Here is a 26994-nt window from a genome sequence, read left to right on the forward strand (position 1 = left end):
GAGGTTAGAATTGAATCGGGTGGGTGCAGAAGACACTTTAGAAATGCATTGCCAATTTTATATCATCAGTATTTGGATTTTCCCCTTTGAGCTTTCTTGTGCTTATATATTTTCCTCCAATAAGGGGAAGAAATGTTTGGTATAACTACAAGTTAAGATACATAAGCTGGGGTTACTACTTATTTTCATGTATAGGCTTATAATCAGGGCCATTCTTGAGTTGTCAGCTTTTTAGGGTCTGTGTAAGTTGTTTTGAAGCTGTTGTTACTACTTAGAATCAGTCCTCAGGATCATCTACACTCCAAAAATTAACTCAGTACAGTTCACTTTGAAACATAGAAACATAGAAATTTACAGCGCAGAAGGAGGCCATTTTGGCCCATCGCGTGACTGCACGGCCCTTGGTCAGCAGCCCTAAAGGTTACATATAAACCTATGAACAATGACGGAAAGGCAAAGAGCACCCAGCCCAACCAGTCCACCTCACAACTGCGACACCCCTTATACTGAAACATTCTGCACTCCTCCCCAACTGGAGCCATGTGATCTTCTGGGAGAGGCAAAAACCAGATAAAAACCCAGGCTAATTTAGGGAGAAAAAATCTGGGAAAATTCCTCTCCGACCTCAATTCACAATGAATATTATTATGAGGAAAAAGGACACAATTTTCGGGGTCAGTTTTACATTTTAGAAATTTCTCAACAGATTGTTCAAAAGAAATTGTGCTATCTGGTCCAACATACAGGGGTATCTGACAATTCGGAAAGATAGACAAGAAGGGAAAGGAGGTACGGTAGCTCTGTTAATAAAGGATGATATCAGGGCAGTTGTGAGAGACGACATTGGTTCTAATGAACAAAATGTTGAATCATTGTGGGTTAGTGGGAAAATAGAAGAATGGGAAAATTTTAAACGACAGCAAAGAATGACTAAGAAAGCAATGAAGAAAGGAAAGATAGATTACGAAGGTAAACTTGCGCAAAACATAAAAATGGATCGTAAAAGCTTTTACAGATATATAAAACGGAAAAGAGTAACTAAAGTAAATGTTGGTCCCTTAGAAGATGAGAAGGGAGATTTAATAATGGGAAATGTGGAAATGGCTGAGACCTTAATCAATTATTTTGCTTCGGTCTTCACAGTGGAAGACACAAAAACTATGCCAAAAATTGCTGGTCACAGGAATGTGGGAAGGGAGGACCTTGAGACAATCACTATCACTATGGGGGGGAGTGCTGGATAGGCTAATGGGACTCAAGGTAGACAGGTCCCCTGGTCCTGATGAAATGCATCCCAGGGTATTAAAAGAGATGGCGGAAGTTATAGCAGATGCATTCATTATAATCTACCAAAATTCTCTGGACTCTGGGGAGGTACCAGCGGATTGGAAAGCAGCTAATGTAACGCCTCTGTTTAAAAAAGGGGGCAGACAAAAGGCAGGTAACTATAGGCCGGTTAGTTTAACATCTGTAGTGGGGAAAATGCTTGAAACTATCATTAAGGAAGAAATAGCGAGACATCTAGATAGGAATAGTGCAATCAAGCAGACGCAGCATGGATTCATGAAGGGGAAATCATGTTTAACTAATTTACTGGAATTCTTTGAGGATATAACGAGCATGGTGGATAGAGGTGTACTGATGGATGTGGTGTATTTAGATTTCCAAAAGGCATTCGATAAGGTGCCACACAAAAGGTTACTGCAGAAGATAAAGGTACGCGGAGTCAGAGGAAATGTATTAGCATGGATAGAGAATTGGCTGGCGAACAGAAAGTAGAGAGTCGGGATAAATGGGTCCTTTTCGGGTTGGAAATCGGTGGTTAGTGGTGTGCCACAGGGATCAGTCCTGGGACCACAACTGTTTACAATATACATAGATGGCCTGGAAGAGGGAACAGAGTGTAGTGTAACAAAATTTGCAGATGGCACAAAGATTAGTGGGAAAGCGGGTTGTGTAGAGGACACAGAAAGGCTGCAAAGAGATTTAGATAGGTTAAGCGAATGGGCTAAGGTTTGGCAGATGGAATACAATGTCAGAAAATGTGAGGTCATCCACCTTGGGGGGGAAAAAAAACAGTAAAAGGGAATATTATTTGAATGGGGAGAAATTATAACATGCTGCAGTGCAGAGGGACCTGGGGATCCTTGTGCATGAATCCCAAAAAGTTAGTTTGCAGGTAATCAGGAAGGCGAATGGAATGTTGGCCTTCATTGCGAGAGGGATGGAGTACAAAAGCAGGGAGGTCCTGCTGCAACTGTACAGGGTATTGGTGAGGCCGCACCTGAAGTACTGCGTGCAGTTTTGGTCACCTTACTTAAGGAAGGATATACTAGCTTTGGAGGGGGTACAGAGACGATTCACGAGGCTGATTCCGGAAATGAGGGGGTTACCTTATGATGATAGATTGAGTAGACTGGGTCTTTACTCGTTGGAGTTCAGAAGGATGAGGGGTGATCTTATAGAAACATTTAAAATAATGACAGGGATCGACAAGATAGAGGCAGAGAGGTTGTTTCCACTGGTCAGAGAGACTAGAACTAGGGGGCACAGCCTCAAAATACGGGGGAGCCAATTTAAAACCGAGTTGAGAAGGAATTTCTTCTCCCAGAGGGTTGTGAATCTGTGGAATTCTCTGCCCAAGGAAGCAGTTGAGGCTAGCTCATTGAATGTATTCAAATCACAGATAGATAGATTTTTAACCAATAAGGGAATTAAGGGTTACAAGGAGCGGGCGGGTAAGTGGAGCTGAGTCCACGGCCAGATCAGCCATGATCTTGTTAAATGGCGGAGCAGGCTCGAGGGGCTAGATGGCCTACTCCTGTTCCTAATTCTTGTGTTCTTATGTTCTAACAGGACGTGGGTCTTAACCACTCTATGATTAAGTGGGTCCGCGGAGAAAGAGCACTAAAATCGTTCTCAAAATATTGGTGTGTCTTATTTTAAGTGCATTTGACAGGGATAGAATATATGCTCGTCAATCACTTCCCTGCATTGTGCCAACCAATCCATTCGTCTGTTACCATAGAGATTTTTTTAAATTGCTGCAGGATGTTGTCCTGGTTACCGCCTGAGCACTCATTGACCAATCAGGCTGCCGGTTCCTTGCACGTGACATGTTGGTCGCCGGGCGCCATTTTAGGCGCGGGGAGCTGTTTGTGCACTTACACCGGACACTGTGATGGTTTGGGTTAGTGTGCGCTCGCTAACCAATGCTCGCCGTACAGCGTAAGTTTCTTTATGATTATTATAATATTTGGACGATAGTTACAATCGGAGATGAATAAAATTGTAGTTTTAATATATCTTTCTAAAGATCCCTTTCCCCAGAGACGCGTTATTTTAAGTAAGGTCCAGCACACGGCCAGCTTGAAGCGGGGTGCAACATTGAATGTCTCTGCTTCTCTCTATATTCGTCAGTTTTCTCTCACTGGGTATTTTAAACGCATGAACTCTTATTCCTGTCCGAAAGTCTAGCATAGTATCCACATGTTTGACAGGAGCGAGGAAGAGACCTTGGTATTTTTAGTAATGCTGAGACCTTCCGGACAGAGATGCTGATGGAGACTGGCTTGTGTGGGAGGGCGTTGCATCGTGATCTGGTGGGTCCAGAGAAACAGAGCTGGCACATTCAGGTCACAGAAGGTAAAAAAAAGATGGTGGGGGGCACTATCCAGTTTCTCTTGGAAAGATTTTGGGGAAAGCCTTTTCTCTCGCAGTGGCTAACTTCTGCAGCAATAGTATATCGCCTGAGCATGATTTACATTACCTACCACTTTTTGCTAAATCCATAACCAGATTTTAGAACATAAGAAATAGGAGCAGGAGTCGCCATTTAGCCCCTTGAGTCTGTTCCGCCATTCAATAAGATCATGGCTCATCTGGTCTTGGCCTCAACTCCATTTTCCTGCCTGCTCCCCATAACCCTCAACACCTCTACCGTTCAAAAATCTGTCTATCTCTACCTTAAATATACTCAATGACCCAGCCTCAACAGCTCTCTGGGGTAGAGAATTCCAAAGATTCACGACCCTCAGAGAAGAAATTCCTCCTCATCTCTGTTTTAAACTTATTCTGAAACTAAGCCCCCTAGTTCTAGATTCCTCCACGAGGGGAAACATCCTCTGCATCTACCCTGTCCAGCCTCCTCAGAATCTTGTACATTTCAATAAGATCACCTCTCATTCTTCTAAACATCAATGAGTATGGCCCAACCTTTCTTCATAAGACAACTCCTCCATTTCAGGAATCAACCTAGTGAACCTTCTCTGAACTGCCTCCAATGCAAATATATCCCTCCTTAAATAAGAAGACCAAAACTGTACGCAGTAGTCCAGGTGTGGTCTCACCAATGCCCGATACAGTTTTAGCAAGACTTCCCTACTTATATACTCCATCCCCCTTGCAATAAAGGCCAGCATTCCATTTTCCTTCCTAATTACTTCCTGTACCTGCATGCTAAGTTTTTGTGTTTCATGTACTCCCAGATCCCTCTATTGCAGCACTTTTTCGTCTCCCCATTTAAATAATTTGCTTTTTTATTCTTCCTACCAAAGTGGATAACCTTGGTAGAATCTTGGGCTTCACCTTCTCAATGAGGTGCTAGGGGTGATGTAAAATGGGCAAAGCTCAATTAAGATTATATTAGCCAATCATAGTCAGTGACACTGTAAGATGCTGGCAGATCAGGAGATTTGTTCACCATGCTGTGTCTAATTTACATCACTGACCTGGACTCAAACTCCAGGCCAAGTAGTCTGCAGATGATGCCAAACTGGGAGGGGCAATGGGATCTGAAGAAGTAGCTCAAATTACAGAATGAGTTGTTCAAAATATGCAAGTGGGCACAACATTCCAGCTGAAATTTAATACAGACTATGTGTTAATTACTGCACATGGGAAGAAAAAATGAATGACCCATACTCCATGAATGGTGTTGAATAGCTAAATGAAGTTGAAAAATATGTAGAAATGTCAGTCGGTGCTCATGATATGCAAGCAAATGCAGAGCATCCATTAACCAAGCTGATAAAATGTACTACATAATCAAAACAGTAATCATAGCAATTCACTGTCAGTCTGAACAGTGCAGTGGTCATACTGCATTATGTCCAGCTCTGGTCACCAAGAAATAAAGGAGACATTCAAGTGCTGGAGGCAGTACAGAGAACAACTATAAGATTAATACCTAGATTAAAATACCTGAGTTATGATAAAAAGACATTTCAGCCTGGAGGTGTTTGAGGGGTGATTTATAGAGGTATGTAAGATGGAAAAATCAGGAATTTTACTTTAAATTACATTGTGAGAGTAGGACAAGAGGCATGGGTTCAAACCAGTAAACGACAAATATAAGACCGATATCAGGAAGTTCTTTGCACAAAATGATCAACATGTGGAATGGACTTCCAGCTAGCATAGTGGAGGTCAAAACTTTTGAATCATTTAAGAAACAATTAGATATTACAATTAGTGGAATGTAGGGTCTTTCTGGATGTAAGAACTAAGATGGGCTGCATGGCCTTCCTCGTTGATACATGTCCTATAATCTCCCGAATTATGTGATGCCAAGATGGCACTGGGATGGATCATGGATGTTGTGATTCTGCAACAAATATCTAATACCATTTTCAAATAATTTGTAGACTGTTTCCATAATAGTTTTTGGAAGAGAAATACACATTCTGACTGCTTTCTGTGTAAATATTTTTTTTCTAATCTTTAATTGACCAGAAACTTAACTGGACAAGCCACACACATACTGTAGCAAAAAGAGTGGGTCAGAGGCTAGATGTTCTGCGGCGAGTGTCTCACCTCCTGATTCCCCAAAGCCTTTCCACCATTTACAAGACACAAATCAGGAGTGTGGTGGAATACTCTCCACTTACCTGGATGAGTGCAGCTCCAACAGCACTCAAGAAGCTTGACACCATCCAGGACAAAGTAGGCTGCTTGATTGGCACCTCATCCACCACCTTAAACATTCACTCCCTCCACCACCGGTGCACCGTGGCTGCAGTCTGTGCCATCTACAAGATGCACTGTAGCAACTTGTCAAGGCTTCTTCAATAGCGCCTCCCAAAACCATGACCTCTACCACCTAGAAGGACAAGGGCAGCAGGCGCATGGGAACACCATCACTTGCAAGTTCCCCTCCAAGTCACACATCCATCTGATTTGGAAATATATCACTATTGCATCATAGTCGCTGGGTCAAAACCCTGGAACTCTCTCCCTAACAGCACTATGGGAGTACCTTCACCACACGGACTGCAGCGGTTGAAGAGGCGGATCACCATCACCTTCTCAAGGGCAATTAGGGATGAGCAATAAATGCTGGCCTTGTCAGCGATGCCCACATCCAAGAATAAATTTAAAAAATATATTATATATATTTGTGGCTATCTTAAAATAGTGTCCCCATTGCATCTCCCTGACCAGTGGATACAATATATTCTTATTTATCTTACAACATTATCATAACTGTTCCATAAGACTTCATTCAATTCACCTATTAACCTTTTTGGCTAATGGAAAAAAGTCCTAACTTCTCAAGTCTGCTTGCTTCATCTATTTAGTGGTCCTATCCCTACTTTGAGTATTCTCTTACAGCTAATGTGCTTCTAGAAAGTCTTTTTTTGGCTAATTTTCTCATACTTGTATTTAAGCATCCTAATCTACTGTATGTGTTCTGTGTGATTTAGCTCTGTTGCCAGTACTTTCTCTTATGATCGGACTGCAAGAAGTAGCTGTAAGTTTTTCCCATTTACTGGATAATTTGCTAAAAGAAAATAAATTTAAGACATTTTAATCCTGCATTTTTTTAATTCAAGTGCAGCTTTGGATTTATGTTGGTCTTGTTTCAATAAATGTCCAATCTTACAATTACCATTCGCTGGTGGATTTCTAGAATAGATATTTTTTTGTTGCGTGTTGTCACATCAACCTTGTACCCACCTGTGATGCATGCTGCATGACTTGACCACTGAAATAGAGGATTTATGATAGGACTTGGTGGCTGATAGATTATTCCAAATATTGGAGGCATAATTTTTATATCTGGTTTACTGGTTTCTGTATGCGTTTTAATGTGAATCATTAGGTCCGATGATGTCAGAGAAATTTGACTTGACTAATTGCTCTCCTGTCTTGGAATCAACACCAAATGCAATAGTTGGATCAAGCAAGGTAAGAGGGGGGAGGAGAAATGGAGAAGATGGGGAAGGGGGAATAGGAGTTGGTGGAGAAAAGTTGACATGCCTGTCCCTCGCCGATGTCTGTTTTTTCTTGTCAATGATGGTGGTAGAGGTTGGTTTCTTGACTTGCTGCTTGGCAGGGGCAGCCTACATTTACCCAAGGTGTGATTATCTGCTCACTGAAGGGGTTAAGATTGATCCCAGCTCCTAGTTGGTGGTGCTGGGGGAGAGCTTGCTGTACTGTTAGCTCTCTGCTTGACTGGGGTGTGGAAGGGTTCTCGTACTTGATGATTGCATGACAGCTTATACTTTAAAAACGTATTTTTGGGATGTACGGGAGAACCCTGAAGGCATTGATCAACCACCGAATGTGGGATTGGAGTCACTGCATGCCAAACAGAGTAGGGGTGGCAGGTCACTTTCTTGAAGAACATTATGAATCAGGTGGCAGCTACCAGATTTCACAGCTTGCCTTAGTGGGATTTGAATTCATGACCTCTGGGTTGCTCGCGAGTACCATAACCACTAGGCCACTGTACCCTGTTCCTTGTGAATACCCACCATAAACTTTAGTCACTCCAGTGATCTGCACTGCACAATTCTTGATTCTTATGAACTACAGAGTTGGCTGAAACAACAGTTTTTCATGCAAGGTGAAGCCTGCAACCTGCGATCTCAACCACAACAGCTGAGTCATTGTGTCACTTTCTAGTCAACTTTAGCTGATTGGAAATCATTAGCTACTAAAGCATGCACAGAGCCTTTAGTCACATCGCAACAACATAGTACAGGTGCAACGTCCCGAATCCGGACTTTCGAAAACCGGATATTGTGGTGGACGGCGAGATTTGAAATCCGGCAAAACACAAAATCTGGCATGGATTCGGTCCGCGGCGAGGTCCGAAATCTGGTAAAACCCAAAATTAGGCATGGATTCAGTCTCGAGGATTCCGGATTTCAGACTATTGATTTCCTTGTGTGAAATCCTAGAAAAACCACAAAATTGGCACGGACTTGGTCCCGAGGATCCGGATTTCAGATGTTGTACCTGTAACTGTTTTCAGGTTGGGGAACACCTTCGATACATCTAGCCCAGTGGTTCGCTAACTGTTTTGGTTGAAGGATCCCTTTTCAAATGGATTAGTAATCGCAGATGACCCCCCCCCCCCCCCCCAATCTAAATTATAATGCTATATAATAACAATATGAAAGTGCTGCATGTAGAGAGTGCTTTAATAATGCTTTTAAGAAAACAGGTATTAACGTATAGTGAGATAGGTGTGCCTACTTTTCACTGCAGAGTCTCTCTATCCTTGGTGTGATGTTTGACAATGACGCTCGAACATTATTCTCGACGTACAGACAGAACCTGTAGTTTGTCGTCTTTGTTGCCATAGTAGAAAATAAGGGAGGGAAAATTGCGGTTGGAGGCTTGCTTCGGATGAACGCCTCCGACTCAAAAAAAAAAATCTACGAAAATATTTGGTGGTCCCGTAAGAACGTAAGATTCTGGTCGGAGGCCTCCATTTGCTGTGCAGCGCACGGGAACATGTCCACCAGGTACGTATTCGTATCCTGGAATCACGTGAGCCTGGGCCACCCATCACAATGTAGTATTCTCATTTACGAGCTCCCATTACTATCAAATGCGAATAGCCCCCTAAAACAAGAAACACAACGCAATAACTTTAAAAAAAAACACCTTGCATATTTAAAATTAATTGAAACTACATGTAATTAAATGTTTTTGTTTTAATAGGGTTAAAAATAAACTTGCCTTAATAGACGGGTTTCAATATAAAAATGAATGATTAAATTACATTTTACTATGTTTTAAAACTCTTACACCTGGTAAAAGCCTAGTTTTACTAGTGTAAGAGTTTGAAGGACATTCGATTGCCAAATAGCCAATCTCTGCTGGGATGCTTTGGAGCTGTCAAATTTTGACAGATCGCAAAAACCAATTCTCGACGCATGCGCATCGCGAACCGAGAACCAGCTTTTGCGAGGCCTCTTTGGGTGCGTGCGCACATCGTACGTACCGGCGAGGCCGTAATTTTCGGCCCAATGTTTCACAAATGTATGTTGTTGGAAAAGGTAGCAACATTTTCATTGCTTCTTTTTCCAATTCTGGGAACTCCGCAACAACAGATGGCCAAAAATGGGAAGGTGTTTGTTCCTAAAACTCATTTTCAGCGAGTGACCACAGGATATTTCCACCAGCTCCTCTTCTGTTTTTCCACTTAGGCAACAAGATGACGTAGCAAATGTAGAAAATGAATCTCCAACCCAATCGTACTTATCACTGTTGATATTTTCAAAATAAACACTGAAGTACTCTGCCAACGTTGCAAGATGAACAATGATCCTTTCTTTTACTCTCTCAACTGTTTCTATCCAGAAACTCAGTCAGTAGCAGGAACACCTGAAACTCCATTGCTCAGTCCAGTTTTCCAAATCTCAATTTTCTTCCTAAATGTTGCATCTTGTCACTCACTTCGACTATGGTTGTGGACTGTGTACAGCAGGTACTTCAAAGCACTGGAGAAGTACTACCAACCCTGCCTCCGCAAGATCCTGCAAATCCATTGGTAGGATAGGCGCACCAACGTCCCCAGCGACCACACTCGATCAGCTCCGATGAATGGGCCACATCGTTCGCATGCCCAATACTAGACTCCCATAACAAGAGCTCCATTCAGAGCTCTGACACGGCAGGCGAGCCCCAGGTGGGCAGAGGAAATGCTTCAAGGACACCCTCAAAGCCTCCTTGGAAAAATGCAACATCCCTATCGATCCCTGGCCCATGACTGCTCAAAGTGGAGGAGAAGCATCCGGGAAGGCGTTTAACATCTTGAGTCTCTGTGCTTGGCTTCCGCGTGCTCCCGACGAAAACAGCGGAAAGAACACACGACAACCCAAGCATCCCACCCACCCATCCCTTCAACCACCACCTGCCCCATCTGTGACTGAGACTGTAGATCTCACATTGGTCTCATCAGTCACCTGAGAACTCGTATTAGTGTGGAAGCAAGTCATCCTTGACTCCGAGGGACTGCCTAAGAAGATTTCTATATAATACTTGGATTTGCTGGTATTGATAGTTAAATAATAAAACTTGGAGGAATTTGGGAAGCAGAGAAGTAAATAGTTGGTTAGAATTTTGGAGATTTTGTGCCGTACAGGCTGAGGAGCTGATGGGCAGTTTCCATAGTAAGTGTGGACACTAGAATAACATAGAAACATAGAAAATAGGTGCAGGAGTAGGCCATTCGGCCCTTCTAGCCTGCACCGCCATTCAATGAGTTCATGGCTGAACATTCAACTTCAGTACCCCATTCCTGCTTTCTCGCCATACCCCTTGATCCCCCTAGCAGTAAGGACCTCATCTAACTCCTTTTTGAATATATTTAGTGAATTGGCCTCAACAACTTTCTGTGGTAGAGAATTCCACAGGTTCACCACTCTCTGGGTGAAGAAGTTCCTCCGCATCTCGGTCCTAAATGGCTTACCCCTTATCCTTAGACTGTGACCCCTGGTTCTGGACTTCCCCAACATTGGGAACATTCTTCCTGCATCTAACCTGTCTAACCCCGTCAGAATTTTATATGTTTCTATGAGGTCCCCTCTCATTCTTCTGAACTCCAGTGAATACAAGCCCAGTTGATCCAGTCTTTCTTGATAGGTCAGTCCCGCCATCCCGGGAATCAGTCTGGTGAACCTTCGCTGCACTCCCTCAATAGCAAGAATGTCCTTCCTCAGGTTAGGAGACCAAAACTGTACACAATACTCCAGGTGTGGCCTCACCAATGCCCTGTACAACTGTAGCAACACCTCCCTGCCCCTGTACTCAAATCCCCTTGCTATGAAGGCCAACATGCCATTTGCTTTCTTAACCGCCTGCTGCACCTGCATGCCAACCTTCAATGACTGATGTACCATGACACCCAGGTCTCTTTGCACCTCCCCTTTTCCTAATCTGTCACCATTCAGATAATAGTCTGTCTCTCTGTTTTTACCACCAAAGTGGATAACCTCACATTTATCCACATTATACTTCATCTGCCATGCATTTGCCCACTCACCTAACCTATCCAAGTCGCTCTGCAGCCTCACAGCATCCTCCTCGCAGCTCACACTGCCACCCAACTTAGTGTCATCCGCAAATTTGGAGATACTACATTTAATCCCCTCATCTAAATCATTAATGTACAGTGTAAATAGCTGGGGCCCCAGCACAGAACCTTGCGGTACCCCACTAGTCACTGCCTGCCATTCTGAAAAGTACCCATTTACTCCTACTCTTTGCTTCCTGTCTGACAACCAGTTCTCAATCCATGTCAGTACACTACCCCCAATCCCATGTGCTCTAACTTTGCACATCAATCTCTTGTGTGGGACCTTGTCGAACGCCTTCTGAAAGTCCAAATATACCACATCAACTGGTTCTCCCTTATCCACTCTACTGGAAACATCCTCAAAAAATTCCAGAAGATTTGTCAAGCATGATTTCCCTTTCACAAATCCATGCTGACTTGGACCTATCATGTCACCTCTTTCCAAATGCACTGCTATGACATCCTTAATAATTGATTCCATCATTTTACCCACTATAATGGAAAGTTGACACGTGCACATACAAGTAAGATTTTTGACACGTTATTGGTTGATTTCCCATGGTGTTGCACATGAGTTAGAACCAAGTGTAGCTTTCAAGTAAAGAGGGGTTAAAGGGTGGATGATGTAATTCATAAAAAGTTATATGTTCTGTCCATATTTTATATAATGGGTGGTTTGATATCTGCCGAGAATAGATTAAATACTTCTGTTTGTGCACATTTGCTGTCTTTTTTTTGTTGAGAGCTGCATTTTGCAGGACAATAATATGACATTTTAATTATCCCAAGATAGACTTGGATAAACGTAAATGGGGAATTCTCTTCATCCAAGACTACTTTCTGGATCAGTATGTCTCTAGGCCGATAAGGAAAGAAGCATTGCTTGACTTAATTCTGCAAAATGAAGTGGGGTAAATTAACTGACATGAAAATAGAACAATTGGGAAATTATCTCCACAACTGGATTTCCAACTACTTCCCAGTGCAATCCTACCAACTCAACTACTCTTTCTTTTACTTTTAATATGTTATAAATGCCATTACTATTTCCTTTTTATACAGTTTATTTCTGATAATTATAAGTTATTTTTTGTGCTAAATAAAATTTAATTAAGGAATGTCGACAAATTGCTGAGAAACCTGAATCGGGCAACTTGAAATCAAGAGTAGATTGTGCTAACTGCCTTTTGTCATATTCCCTTTTGGGGCTTCTAAAATCCCTTTTCATCTCCCCACTACATTTTCTATATTCGTTGTGATTTTCTTCAGGATTGCTAGCCCCAGTTTTATCATCCTCTTAATTTTCAGTTTAGTTGCAACCAATTTATTCACAGAAAGCTATCCTTTGACATTTCTTTTCACCTTGCAGAATCTATACTCTTAAAGTTTCCAACTGCTGATCCACTATTCTGTTTGCTAACTTTATAGATGTCTAATCTCATTGAATGTTTCCTATTTCTATTCCAGTACCCTTATTTCTGATTTCATTATCCTTTTCTATTTTCGCATTGAACCCATGTTGTGGGCAATTGGCCCAGATTTTGCTGTTAGCGGCGAAGGAATGACAGCTACCCCAGACTTTTCGCGGGATTTTGAATGACAACTTGCTGTCGTCGAGCATGTGATCCAGCGTGGCGCCCTCTTCATTATATCTGCGCTGTCCAACAAAGGTCATCCAGTCTAATTTAATGATTTTAGATGAAGGAATTGAATGTAATATTTCCAAGTTTGCAGATGACACTAAATTGGGTGGCGGTGAGCTGCGAGGAGGACGCTAAGAGGCTACAGGCTGGCTTGGACAGGTTAGATAAGTGGGCAAATGCATGGCAGATGCAGTATAATGTGGATAAATGTGAGGTTATCCACTTTGGGGGTAAAAACACGAAGGCAGAATATTATCTGAATGGCGGCAGATAGGAAAAGGGAAAGTGCAACGAGACCTGGTGTCATGGTTCATCAGTCATTGAAAGTTGGCATGCAGGTACAGCAGGCTGTAAAGAAGGTAAATGGTATGTTGGCCTTCATAGCTCGGGGATTTGAGTAGAGGAGCAGGGAGGTCTTACTGCAGCTTAACAGGGCCTTGTGTTGATTTCTGGATTCTTTTACCTCAATCTGGTTCAGCAAAATTACTGAAACGAATACCGTTTGTGCTTTAAACAAAGCAAGCTTTTATTTAAAAAGCAAATCCCGATCGGGGACCTTATCAGACAGAAGGAATGCAAGTCTGTTCGAACGCACCCACTTCCTACGGACAAAGTGACGTTACATTGTAAAGGGACGATGGTTATACATTTTCGGCAAAAGATAACAAGATAGGGCGAGAGTGACATCCTAGTTCAGCCTATCTCTTTTGATCCCTCTTTCCCTTTGTCCACTCATAAGCTGACCTAAGTATGGTCTGATTTTAAACAAAGACCTTCTGTTATTAAATCAGGTTATTAACCTGAAACATTAAGACCTTGAGGTTTTTCTGCAAGCTGTGGGTTTTGTTTCAATACGTGTTAGTGTTGTAACATTTCGCAGTCTCGAGTCAGATGTCATGGCTATTCCTCCATGAATTCTTTGTTAGCTTATACTGTCCCTATACAATTCCCACGTTCTCAACTTCAATGTCTCTATACATTTTTAAACATTCACAGGTGAGGCCTCACCTTTAATATTGTGTTCAGTTTTGGTCTCCTAATCTGAGGAAGGATGTTCTTGCTATTGAGGGAGTGCAGCGAAGGTTCACCAGATTGATTCCCGGGATGGCTGGACTGACATATGAGGAGACTGGATCGACTGGGCCTGTATTCACTGGAGTTTAGAAGGATGAGAGGGGGTCTCATAGAAACATAAGATTCTGACGGGATTGGACAAGTTAGATGCGGGAAGAATGTTCCCGTTGTTAGGGAAGTCCAGAACCGGGGACACAGTCTTAGGATAAGGGGTAGGCCACTTAGGACTGAGATGAGGAGAAACTTCTTCACTCAGAGAGTTGTTAACCTGTGGAATTCCCTGCCACAGAGAGTTGTTGATGCCAGTTCATTGGATATATTCAAGAGGGAGTTAGATATGGCCCTTACGTCTAGGGGAATCAAGGGGTATGGAGAGAAAGCAGGAAAGGGGTACTGAGGGAATGATCAGCCATGAACTTATTGAGTGGTGGTGCAGGCGCGAAGGGCTGAATGGCCAACTCCTGCACCTATTTTCAATGTTTCTAATCCCAATTACCAGCTCTAGGTCCGTAATCCTGCAGGGTACTGCACTTTAAGTGCCCATCCAGCCATCTCTTAAAAGTGGTGAGGGATTCTGTATCCACCACTCTTCCAGGCAGTGAGTTCCAGATCCCCACAACCCTCTGCGTAAAGAAGTCCCCGTCAAATCCCCTCTAAACCTTCCACCAATCACCTTAAAACTATGCCCCCTCGTAATAGACCCCTCCACCAATGGAAATAGGCCCTTACTATCCACTATGCCCAGGCCCTCAATATTTTGTGCCCCTCAATGAGGTCTTCTCTCAACGTCCTCTGTTCCAATGGGAACAAACCCAGCCTATCCAGTCTGTCCTCCATAACTAAGATTCTCCATTCCAGGCAGCATCCTAGTAAATCTCCTCTGCACCCTTTCTAGTGCAATCACGTCCTTCCTATAATACAGCGACCAGAACTGCACGCAGTACTCCAGCTGTGGCCTAACATAAGAACATAAGAAATAGGAACAGGAGTAGGCCATGCGGTCCCTCCAGCCTGCTCCGCTATTCAATAAGATCGTGGCTGATCTAATCATGGACTCAGCTCCACTTCCCTGCCTGCTCCCCATAACATACATAAGAACACAAGAATTAGGAACAGGAGTAGGCCATCTAGCCCCTCGAGCCTGCTCCGCCATTCAAAAAGATCATGGCTGATCTGGCCGTGGACTCAGCTCCACTTACTTTCCCGCTCCCCATAACCCTTAATTCCCTTATTGGTTAAAAATCTATCTATCTGTGATTTGAATACATTCAATGAGCTAGCCTCAACTGCTTCCTTGGGCAGAGAATTCCACAGATTCACAACCCTCTGGGAGAAGAAATTCCCTCTCAACTCGGTTTTAAATTGGCTCCCCCGTATTTTGAGGCTGTGCCCCCTAGTTCTAGTCTCCCCGACCAGTGGAAACAACCTCTCTGCCTCTATCTTGTCTATCCCTTTCATTATTTTAAATGTTTCTATAAGATCACCCCTCATCCTCTGAACTCCAACGAGTAAAGACCAAGTCTACTTAATCTATCATCATAAGGTAACACCCTCATCTCCGGAATCAGCTTAGTGAATCATCTCTGTACCCTCTCCAAGGCTAGTATATCCTTCCTTAAGTAAGGTGACCAAAACTGCACGCAGTACTCCAGGTGCGGCCTCACCAATACTCTGTACAGTTGCAGCAGGACCTCCCTGCTTTTGTACTCCATCCCTCGCAATGAAGGCCAGCATTCCATTCGCCTTCCTGATTACCTGCAAACTAACTTTTTGGGATTCATGCACAAGGACCCCCAGGTCCCTCTGCACTGCAGCATGTTGTAATTTCTCCCCATTCAAATAATATTCCCTTTTACTGTTTTTTTTTTTCCCCCCAAGGTGGATGACCTCACATTTTCTGACATTGTATTCCATCTGCCAAACCGTAGCCCATTCGCTTAACCTATCTAAATCTCTTTGCAGCCTCTCTGTGTCCTCTACACAACCTGCTTTCCCACTAATCTTTGTGTCATCTGCAAATTTTGTTACACTACACTCTCTCCCCTCTTCCAGGTCATCTATGTATATTGTAAACAGTTGTGGTCCCAGCACCGATCCCTGTGGCACACCACTAACCACCGATTTCCAACCCGAAAAGGACCCATCTATCCCGACTCTCTGCTTTCTGTTAGCCAGCCAATTCTCTATCCATTCTAATACATTTCCTCTGACTCCGTGTACCTTTATCTTCTGCAGTAACCTTTTGTGTGGCACCTTATCGAATGCCTTTAGGAAATCTAAATACACCACATCCATCGGTACACCTCTATCCACCATGCTCATTATATCCTCAAAGAATTCCATTAAATTAGTTAAACATGATTTCCCCTTCATGAATCCATGCTGCGTCTGCTTGATTTCACTATTCCTATCTAGATGTCCCGCTATTTCTTCCTTAATAATAGCTTCAAGCATTTTCCCCACTACAGATGTTAAACTAACCGGCCTATAGTTACCTGCCTTTTGTCTGCCCCCTTTTTTAAACAGAGGCGTTACATTAGCTGCTTTCCAATCCGCTGGTACCTCCCCAGAGTCCAGAGAATTTTGGTAGATTATAACGAATGCATCTGCTATAACTTCCGCCATCTCTTTTAATACCCTGGGATGCATTTCATCAGGACCAGGGGACTTGTCGACCTTGAGTCCCATTAGCCTGTCCAGCACTACCTCCCTAGTGATAGTCTCAAGGTCCTCCCTTCCCACATTCCCGTGACCAGCAATTTTTGGCATGGTTTTTGTGTCTTCCACTGTGAAGACCGAAGCAAAATAATTGTTTAAGGTCTCAGCCATTTCCACATTTCCCATTAATAAATCCCCCTTCTCATCTTCTAAGGGATCAACATTTACTTTAGTCACTCTCTTCTGTTTTATATATCGGTAAAAGTTTTTACTATCTGTTTTTATGTTTTGCGCAAGTTTACTTTCGTAATCTTATCTTTCCTTTCTTTATTGCTTTCTTAGTCATTCTTTGCTGTCGTTTAAAATTTTCCCAATCTGCTAGTTTCCCACTAACCTTGGCCACCTTATACGCATTGGTTTTTAATTTGATACTCTCCTTTATTTCTTTGGTTATCCACAGCTGGTTATCCCTTCTCTTACTGCCCTTCTTTTTCACTGGAATATATTTTTGTTGAGCATTATGAAAGAGCTCCTTAAGTCCTCCACTGTTCCTCAATTGTGCCACCGTTTAGTCTGTGTTCCCAGTCTACTTTAGCTAACTCTGCCCTCATCCCACTGTAGTCCCCTTTGTTTAAGCATAGTACGCTCGTTTGAGACACTACTTCCTCACCCTCAATCTGTATTACAAATTCAACCATAATGTGATCACTCATTCCGAGAGGATCTTTTACTAGGAGATCGTTTAGTATTCCTGTCTCATTACACAGGACCAGATCTAAGATCGCTTGCTCCCCTTGTCGGTTCTGTAACATACTGTTCTAAGAAACAATCCCGTATGCATTCTATGAATTCCTCCTCCAGGTAACCCCGTGCGATTTGATTTGACCAATCGAAATGTAGGTTAAAATCCCCCATGATTACTGCCGTTCCTTTTTCACATGCCTCTATTATTCCCTTGATTATTGTCCGCCCCATCGTGAAGTTATTATTTGGGGGCCTATAAACTATGCCCACCATTGACTTTTTCCCCTTACTATCTCTAATCTCCACCCACAATGATTCAACATTTTGTTCATTAGAGCCAATGTCGTCTCTCACAACTACCCTGATATCATACTTTATTAACAGAGCTACGCCACCTTCTTTCCCTTCTTGTCTATCTTTCCGAATTGTCAGATACCCCTGTATGTTTAATTCCCAGTCTTGGCCACCCTGCAACCACGTTTCTGTAATGGCCACCAAATCATACCCATTTGTAATGATTTGTGCCGTCAACTCATTTACTTTATTTCGAATGCTGCGTGCATTTAGGTAGAGCGTTTTAATACTAGTTTTTAAATCATGATTTTTAGTTTTGACCCCTCCTGCAGCCCCTTTGTATTCATACATGTTGTCCCTTCCTATCATCTTGTGGTTTACACTTACCCCAGTGCTACTCTGCTCTGTTGCCTCCTGCCTTTTGCATTCTTTCTTGGGGTCCTGTTCATCTGTGCTCTCACCCACTCTAACTAGCTCAGAGCCCTCTCCTGGATTCCGAATACTCCTCGCATTGAGGCACCGAGCTTTCAGGCTTGCCTTTTTATTACACTTTGACCCATTAGAACCCCTTATCCCCTTATCGTTTAAGAAACTGTCTATTTCTGTCTTAAATTTATTCAATGTCCCAGCTTCCACAACTCTGAAGCAGTGAATTCCACAGATTTACAACCCTCTGAGAGAAGAAATTCCTCCTCATCTTTGTTTTAAATGGGCAGCCCTTATTCTAAGATCATGCCCTCTAGTTCAAGTCTCCCCCATCAGTGGAAACCTCCTCTCTGCATCCACCTTGTCAAGCCCCCTCTAAATCTTACACGTTTCGATAAGATCATCCCTCTTTCTTCTGAATTCCAATGAGTAGATGCCCAACCTACTCAACCCTTCCTTTATAAGTCAACCCCCTCATCCCCGGAATCAACCTAGTGAACCTTCTCTGAACTGCCTCCAAAGCAAGTATATCCTTTCGTAAATACGGAAACCCAAGTATTATACAATTTAAGCATAACCTCCCTGCTCATATTCTGTGCCTCGACCAATAAAGGCAAGCATTCCGTATGCCTTCTTCACCACCTTATCCACCTGGCTGCTACTTTCAAGGATCTGTGGCCAAGCACTCCAAAGTCCCTTTGTTCATCTACACTATTAAGTGGCCTACCGTTTAATGTGTATACCCTTTCCTTATTAGCCCTCCCAAAGTGCATCACCTCACACTTCTCTGAATCAAATTCCATTTCCCACTGCTCTGCCCACCTGACCAGTAGATTGATATCCTCCTGCAGCCCATGGCTTTCCTCTTCATTATAAACCACACAGCCAATTTTAGTGTCGTCTGCAAACTTCTTAATCATACTCCCTGTATTCAAATCTAAATCGTTGATATATACCACAAAAGGAAGAGACCCAGCACTGAGCCTTGTGGAACCCCACGGGAAACATCCTTCCAGTCACACAAACATCCATCAATCATTACCCTTTGCTTCATACCTCCAAGCCAATTTTGGATTCACCTTGCCACTTTGCCCTGTATCCCACGGGCTTTAACCTTCATGAGCAGCCTACCATGTGGGACCTCATCAGAAGCCTTGCTAAAATCCATATATACTACATTGTATGCACTACCCTCATTTTGAGGAGATAACCCTCTTGATTCCCTCCTCAAAAAATTCACTCACGTTAGTGTTATGTCTTTAATGCTCTTATGAATGACTCCACGAGGTTTAGTATTGTACTTGAGCTGTTCTTCGGTTTGAGTTGGTCCGAAATTAGCACTTTCAGCTCCTCGTATGACTTGCTCGTTGTTTTCTCTGGTGCAAGCAAGTCCCTGACGAAGCCATAGCCTGCGGGCCCACAACTGGTCCACAGGATAGCTCTGGGCTTTTCTGCCAGCGTGGCCGGATCATCACCTACCAGGTCGTTTGCTACGAAATATTGGCCGAGCCGCTCCGTAAAGACTTCCCAATCTTCACCCCCTCAAAACTTTTCTAATGCACCAACGTTAGTCATTTTTGCGTGAAAGTTCAGAATCCCGTTGCCAGTTGTTGTGTCTTTAATACTCTTATGAATGACTCCAGGAGGTCTAGTGTTGTGACTTTAGTCTCATTTATTGTAACTCCAGAGTGAGGCACAAGCATGGTGGGCAGCCTCGGGTCTCCCACCGCAGTGCCCTCTGGTGGCACACCTTATGTAACTATAGTTAGTATACATGGTCTACATGACAGTTAGTCAAACACGATCTTCCCGTAACACATCTGTGCTGACTGTTCCTAATTAATCCTTGCCTTTCCAAATGTAGATTTATCCTGTCTTTCAGGATTTTTTCCAATAATTTTTCCACCACTGAGGTTAGGCTGACAGGCCTGTAATTACTCGGCCTATCCCTTTCTCCCTTCTTAAATAAGTGTACTAGATTAGCAGTCCTCCAGTCCTCCGCCACCATGCCCAGATCCAAAGAGAACTGGAAAATGATGGTCAAGACCTCTGCTATTTCCTCTTTTACTTCGCTCAACAGCCTGGGATGAATTTCATCAGGGTCTGGGGACTTATCTACTTTCAAATGTGGTGGAGACAGGGGCGAGACGTTTAAGAAGATGGTTAGCAGTAGAGAATAGTAGGGATTATCTTTGCATTCCAGAATTATCTTGGAATAGTGAACAGTTGTGACAGACAAGATTCGGACCCGATAATGCTTTGTGGTCCAGCCAGATCTGGCGGTGAATGGCTAAACTAGTTGTCCGCCACATCCGTTCAAGTCTGCGCCCCTTGGACTTGAGGGAGCGAAGATGAGGGCTATACCAAGGGGAACAGCCAGGGTGAGAGAGAGTAATAATTTTAATAGGGACTAGGGCATCAAAGGTGGTGGTGAGGGTGTTTTTGAGCAGATCGGTGGCTGCAGAAATGTCATGGTGAATGGAAGGCCAAAGGCTGGACAGTTTGGAATTGATGTGCAGTTGTAAGAGAATTTGGAGTTTTTTTTTTCCAGGGTCGGTCACAAAAGGATTGGGTGGGCGAGGGGTGGGGGGGGGGAATGTGGGTGGAGAGCAATACAAGGAAATGGTCAGAGATGGCCTTATCTACACCGAATCTGTGGTGTGTATGTGCAGGGCAAGCAACAGCTTGGCTCTTCAACCAACCAATCAGATTGAATAATTCTCATTGAGGCATAGAGTTTAAACCAGGAAGTATAAATTATATTTAAGTCATGTACAGAAAGTGAAATAGAGAGGGAAAGAAAAATGAGAGACAGGCAAAGAAAAAGTTTTAAATATATATATATATATTTTTTTAAATCTCCAACCCTAATTATATTCCGAAGGAATGAGTCTCCACATTTGTACAATTAAATTTTCAATGCCTGAGAGGTTGTTTGGCAGTACTTATCCCCTGTTGGAAGTTGTTCCCATCGAGCTGTGCGGCTGTGCAGCAGTCTGGAGGTCTAGCACATGTCGCTCAATGGCTTTTAAATGGTGAGAAAAAAGCGCATACACGGAAATTTGATTGGATCATGCAGCCTTTTAAAGGGGCTGCACACCCTTCAAAACATGAGGAAATAATGCTCATCATGCTGTTAAAAGTTCACTTGCACCTCAATGCACCAGCCCTAACTTTTTCTGCCATGTTTAGTCTTCTCTTCTTAGGCAGTCCCTTGGAACCGAGGATGACTTGCTTCCACACTTCTCCGGTGACTGATGAGACCAATGCGGGACCTACAGTCTCTGTCACAGATGGGGCAGACAGTGGTTGATGGGGTGCCTGGGTTGCCGTGCGCTCCTTCCGCTGTTTGCGATTTGGCTTCCGCTTGCTCCTGGCGAAGAGACTCCGTGTTTGACGCCTTCCCAGATGCTTCTCCTCCACTTTGAGCGATCTTGGGCCAGAGATTCCCAGGAATCAGTGGGGATGTTGCACTTTTTCATGGAGACTTTGAGGGTATCCTTGAAGTGTTTTTTCTGCCCACCTGGGGTTCTCTTGCCGTGTCTGAGCTCTGAGTATATCGCTTGTTTTGGGAGTCTCGTATCTGGCACGCGGACGATGTGGCCTGTCCAACGGAGCGATTGAGCGTGGTCAATGCTTCAATGCTGGGGATGTTGACCTGAGCGAGAACACTGACATTGGTGCGCCTATCCTGTCAATGGATTTGCAGGATCTTGCGGAGGCAGCGTTGGTGGTACCACTGCAGTGCTTTGAGGTGCCTGCTGTACTTTGAGGTGCCTGCTGTACACAGTCCATGTCTCTGAAGCATATAGAAGGCCGGGTATCACTACTGCTCTGTAGACCATGAGCTTGGTGCCAGGTTTGAGATCCTGGTCTTCAAATACTCTCTTCCTCAGACGACCGAAGGCTGCACTGGCGCACTGAAGGTGGTGTTGGATTTCATTATCTACGTCTGCCCTTGTTGACAGTAGGCTCCCGACGTATGGAAAATGGTCCATGTTGTCCAAGGCCTCATCGTGGATTTTGATAATCGGGGGGCAGTACATGTTTAGTGCGTAGCTAGTGGGTACCTATGTTCCCTTTAAGCTGCGCAGCGCTCCAAGGGTCCCACACAGCCTGTGAGCCGACTTTTAAATTGAAAAAAACATGCAGCACGGACCTTTGAATGGGCCGCGCAGCCTGTTACAGGGGCTCAAAAAATAATTACAGGGAACATTGATCGATAAGTACAGCAACTTCACACTCTTGCATAGATTTCAATGCCGAGTCTATCGTCGAGATACTGTTTTAGCACAGCCTGTGGAGGAGCAGGATAACTGACAACAACTTTGGGATTTCCTTGTTTAACTGTGTATGTTCGGACTCCGGAAGTTGCTGTCTGATTTACTCCATCATAACGGTGAGCGCTGTTAACCACACTGAATGCAAAAACTGGGCCAATAAATATTCTGCTTCACTCTTTACAAATAATGAGGAAGTGAGAATGAAGAGGTACAAGAGAAGGATGTGGAATATTTGTTAGAGATAACTGTAGAAAAGAAAATAATTCTGAAAAAATTAGCAGAACTTAGTGGATAAGTCACCTGGCTCTAATAGCATGCACAGGAAGTCAAAAAATAGCAAAGGCTTTGCCCACAATTTAATCTTCTAGTTAAGCAAATTGTACCAGGATTTGGAGGTAGCTCTTTTCAAGCAGTGAGTGAAGGATAAACTGCATAACTATAAACAAGTTAGTCTAATGTCGGTGATGAGCCAGCATAGTATCCTTAATTCAGATAAAATTAGTAAGTATTTAGAAATGCATGGTATATCCGAGGGAAGCCAGCACAAATTTGTTAAAGGCAATACATAGGGATAGGAGTAAGCCATTCAGTGACTGGACTCTTCCGCCATTCAATTAGACCAGTGCTGATCTGTACCTCAACATCCATTTACCTGCCTTTGCTCCAATTCTCTTGATACTTTTACTTAACAAAAATCTGTCTTGAAAATTTCAATTGATCCAATATCCACAGCCACAGGGGAGTGTGTTCCAGATTTCCCACTACTTTTGTGTGACAGTAATTTTTGATTACACTCTTAATTTTAAATTATGCCCCATTGTTCTGGATTCCCCAACATTTACCTCCTCATTTTGAAGACCTTGATTAGATCACCTCTCAACCTTCTAAATTAAAGATGATGCAAATTACATTTCTGCTGCCTTTCTCCCTATTACTCCTCGTGACCACCATCATCCTGCCGCTAGAACCCTGCATATAATGTATTTGTGAAGAATTCTATCTCTTGCTCACAAAAGTTCAAATTTATAGTTAAATTATAACTATGAAATTAGGTAATTCCAACATCTCTCGTTATGGAAAATCATAGACTTTTCATTTCCTTAATCCCTTCTTGATTCCAGCAATCACTAGGTCAATTTCTTTAGACCTGTTTTAATATAATTTACCCCAGATACAATATAATTTAATTCCTTAAACCCTGATATAATTCTGGTGAATCAGTGCTGCATCCCTTCCAGAGCCAATTTATCTTTCCTGAGGTGCCCGAAACTGAATGCAGTACTCCAGGTGGGGTCCATCTTCCACCCTCCGTAAACTTGAGGTCATCCAAAATTATGCTACCTGTCCCCCAACTCTCACCCTGTCCCGCTCACCCATCACCCTTATACTCGCTGATCTTCATTGGCTTCCAGTTATGCAACGTCTCAATTTTAAAATTCTTATCCTTGTTTTCAAATCCCTCCATGGCCTCGCTCCTCCCTAACTCTTTAACCTCCTCCAGCCTGACAACCCTCCCAGATATCTGTGCTCCTCCAATTCTGTGCACCTTATGCACAATTTTGTGCATCTCTGATTTTAATTGCTTCACCATTGCAACCGTGCTTTCAACTGCCGAGGCCCCAAGCTCTAGTATTCCCTCTTTAAATTTCTCTCTTTCTTTCCTTTAAGGTGCTCCTTAAAACCTACCTCTTTGACCAAGCTTTTGGTCATTTGCCCGAATATCTCCTTATGTGACTGTCAAATTTTGTCTCATAACACTCCTGTGAAGTGCCTTGAGATGTTTTACTATGTTAAAGGCGCTATACAAATACAAGTTGTTGTTGTCGTCTGGTGAAGTCTGTACAACTGAAGCATCACGTACTCACTTTTGAATTCCAACCCCCTTGAGATCAAGGCCAACATTCCATTGGCCTTTTTTCATCCTGTTCACTAGCCTGTAGTGATTTTTGTATATGGACATGTAAGTACCTTTACTCTTCCTACCAATCCTAGAATTTTATCAAGAAAATATTCCTATTTGTCTTTTTCAGATCCCAAGTGGATGATTTCTCACATCCCCACATTGAACTCACTCTGCCATAGTTTTTCTCACTCACTTTGTCTGTACCCCTTTTATAACTTTGTGCCTCCACCTACACAACTTACTGTACCTCCTAACTTAGTGTAATTTGTAAACTTGGATATACAGCTCTTTATTGCTTCATTCAGGTCATTAATACATATGGTGAAAAGCTGAAGCCCTAGTACAGAACCCTGGAGAATACCACTTGTTGGGCCCAAGTTTCCACATGATTTGCGCCTGATTTTTAGGAGCAACTAGTGGAGAACGGACTATTTTAGAAATCGCAATTCTCCACATTTTTTTTTTCTGCAGTTCTAGTCAGGTAGAACAGTTCTACTTTGGAACAGAATTTTTTCTTCAAAAGGGGGCGTGTCCGGCCACTGACGCCTGATTTGAAAGTTTCCACAGTGAAAACGTACTCCAAACTAAAGTAGAATGGAGCAAGTGAAGATTTTTGTAGAACTGAAAAAAACCTTGTCTACACATTAAAAAATCAGGCGCAGGTTACAAATTAGGCGTCCAGAGCGAGGGAGGGAGGGGGGGGAAAGGGAACTCATTAAATTCTACAATAAATCCTTATTTATACTTCTACAAATATTATACAAATAAATCCAACCTGAATAAACATTTATAAGCAAAGAAAAGATTAAATAAACCATCTTCCTACCTGTGTGAAAGTGCTTCAGGCAGGGAGAATGCTGCAGGTGTTCATTCACGTGGGGGGGGGGAAGAAGGGAACAGCCGCTTCGTTCCCGTGGAGGGGAGGGGGGGGGGGGGGGAAATTAAACAGTCGCTTCGTTCCCGTGGAGGAGAGGGGGGGGGGGGGGAAATTAAACAGCCGCTTCGTTCCCGTGGAGGGGAGGGGGGGGGGGGGGGAAATTAAACAGTCGCTTCGTTCCCGTGGAGGAGAGGGGGGGGGGGGGGGAAATTAAACAGTCGCTTCGTTCCCGTGGAGGAGAGGGGGGGGGGGGGGGAAATTAAACAGTCGCTTCGTTCCCGTGGAGGAGAGGGGGGGGGGGGGGGAAATTAAACAGTCGCTTCGTTCCCGTGGAGGAGAGGGGGGGGGGGGGGGAAATTAAACAGTCGCTTCGTTCCCGTGGAGGGGAGGGGGGGGGGGGGGAAATTAAACAGTCGCTTCGTTCCCGTGGAGGGGAGGGGAGGGGGGGGGGAAATTAAACAGTCGCTTCGTTCCCGTGGAGGGGAGGGGGGGGGGGGGGGAAATTAAACAGTCGCTTCGTTCCCGTGGAGGAGAGGGGGGGGGGGGGGAAATTAAACAGTCGCTTCGTTCCCGTGGAGGGGAGGGGGGGGGGGGGGGAAATTAAACAGTCGCTTCGTTCCCGTGGAGGGGAGGGGAGGGGAGGGGGGGGGGAAATTAAACAGTCGCTTCGTTCCCGTGGAGGGGAGGGGAGGGGGGGGGGAAATTAAACAGTCGCTTCGTTCCCGTGGAGGGGAGGGGAGGGGAGGGGGGGGGGAAATTAAACAGTCGCTTCGTTCCCGTGGAGGGGAGGGGAGGGGGGGGGGAAATTAAACAGCCGCTTCGTTCCCGTGGAGGGGAGGGGGGGGGGGGGGGGGGAAATTAAACAGTCGCTTCGTTCCCGTGGAGGGGAGGGGGGGGGGGGGGGAAATTAAACAGTCGCTTCGTTCCCGTGGAGGGGAGGGGGGGGGGGGGGAAATTAAACAGTCGCTTCGTTCCCGTGGAGGGGGGGGGGGGGAAATTAAACAGTCGCTTCGTTCCCGTGGAGGGGAGGGGAGGGGGGGGGGAAATTAAACAGTCGCTTCGTTCCCGTGGAGGGGAGGGGGGGGGGGGAAATTAAACAGCCGCTTCGTTCCCGTGGAGGGGAGGGGAGGGGGGGGGAAATTAAACAGCCGCTTCGTTCCCGTGGAGGGGAGGGGGGGGGGGGAAATTAAACAGCCGCTTCGTTCCCGGGGAGGGGGGGGGGGGAAATTAAACAGTCGCTTCGTTCCCGGGGAGGGGGGGGGGGAAATTAAACAGTCGCTTCGTTCCCGTGGAGGGGAGGGGGGGGAATTAAACAGTCGCTTCGTTCCCGTGGAGGGGAGGGGGGGGAATTAAACAGCCGCTTCGTTCCCGTGGAGGGGAGGGGGGGGAATTAAACAGCCGCTTCGTTCCCGTGGAGGGGAGGGGGGGGGAATTAAACAGCCGCTTCATTCCTGTGGAGGGGAGGGGGGGGGAAGGGAACAGCCGCTTCGTTCCCGTGGAGGAGAGGGGGGGGGGGGAACAGCAGTTTCGTTCCCGCGGGGGAGGGGGGAAGGATACAGTGAGAAGTCTGCAAGTGCTAATGTGCTTTTATTAAAAATATGTTCAAAAATTAAACAGCTACAAAGAACTACAAAAATAGTCGAGTGCCAATGTTTTTTTTACACTGAGCATGCGCGAACGCTCCAACGCGCACGCGCAGTGTTGCCGGCAGGAAAAAAAAACTAATTTAAATAGTACCCGCCCCCTCCCACTTACAAAATCGGCGCGAGTGTAGGCTC

General features: G+C 44.2%; 1 protein-coding gene across 4 annotated transcripts in view; it reads left to right on the forward strand.

The window, feature by feature from the left end:
• Nucleotides 1–3132: 3132 nt before the first annotated feature.
• Nucleotides 3133–26994, forward strand: part of tnpo1 (transportin 1) — a 172831-nt gene continuing 148969 nt past the window's right edge. For 3 of the 4 annotated variants that reach the window (XM_070885929.1, XM_070885930.1, XM_070885933.1), the window contains exons 1-2: nt 3133–3228; nt 6705–6751. In XM_070885929.1, coding sequence (XP_070742030.1) covers nt 3213–3228; nt 6705–6751 — 63 coding nt within the window. In that variant the 5' untranslated portion in view covers nt 3133–3212. The remainder of the gene's footprint in view (nt 3229–6704; nt 6752–26994) is intronic. The other variant, XM_070885931.1, reaches the window with a different exon arrangement.

The sequence above is a fragment of the Pristiophorus japonicus genome, chromosome 1, assembly GCF_044704955.1.
Source record: "Pristiophorus japonicus isolate sPriJap1 chromosome 1, sPriJap1.hap1, whole genome shotgun sequence".
NCBI classification, from domain to species: domain Eukaryota; kingdom Metazoa; phylum Chordata; class Chondrichthyes; family Pristiophoridae; genus Pristiophorus; species Pristiophorus japonicus.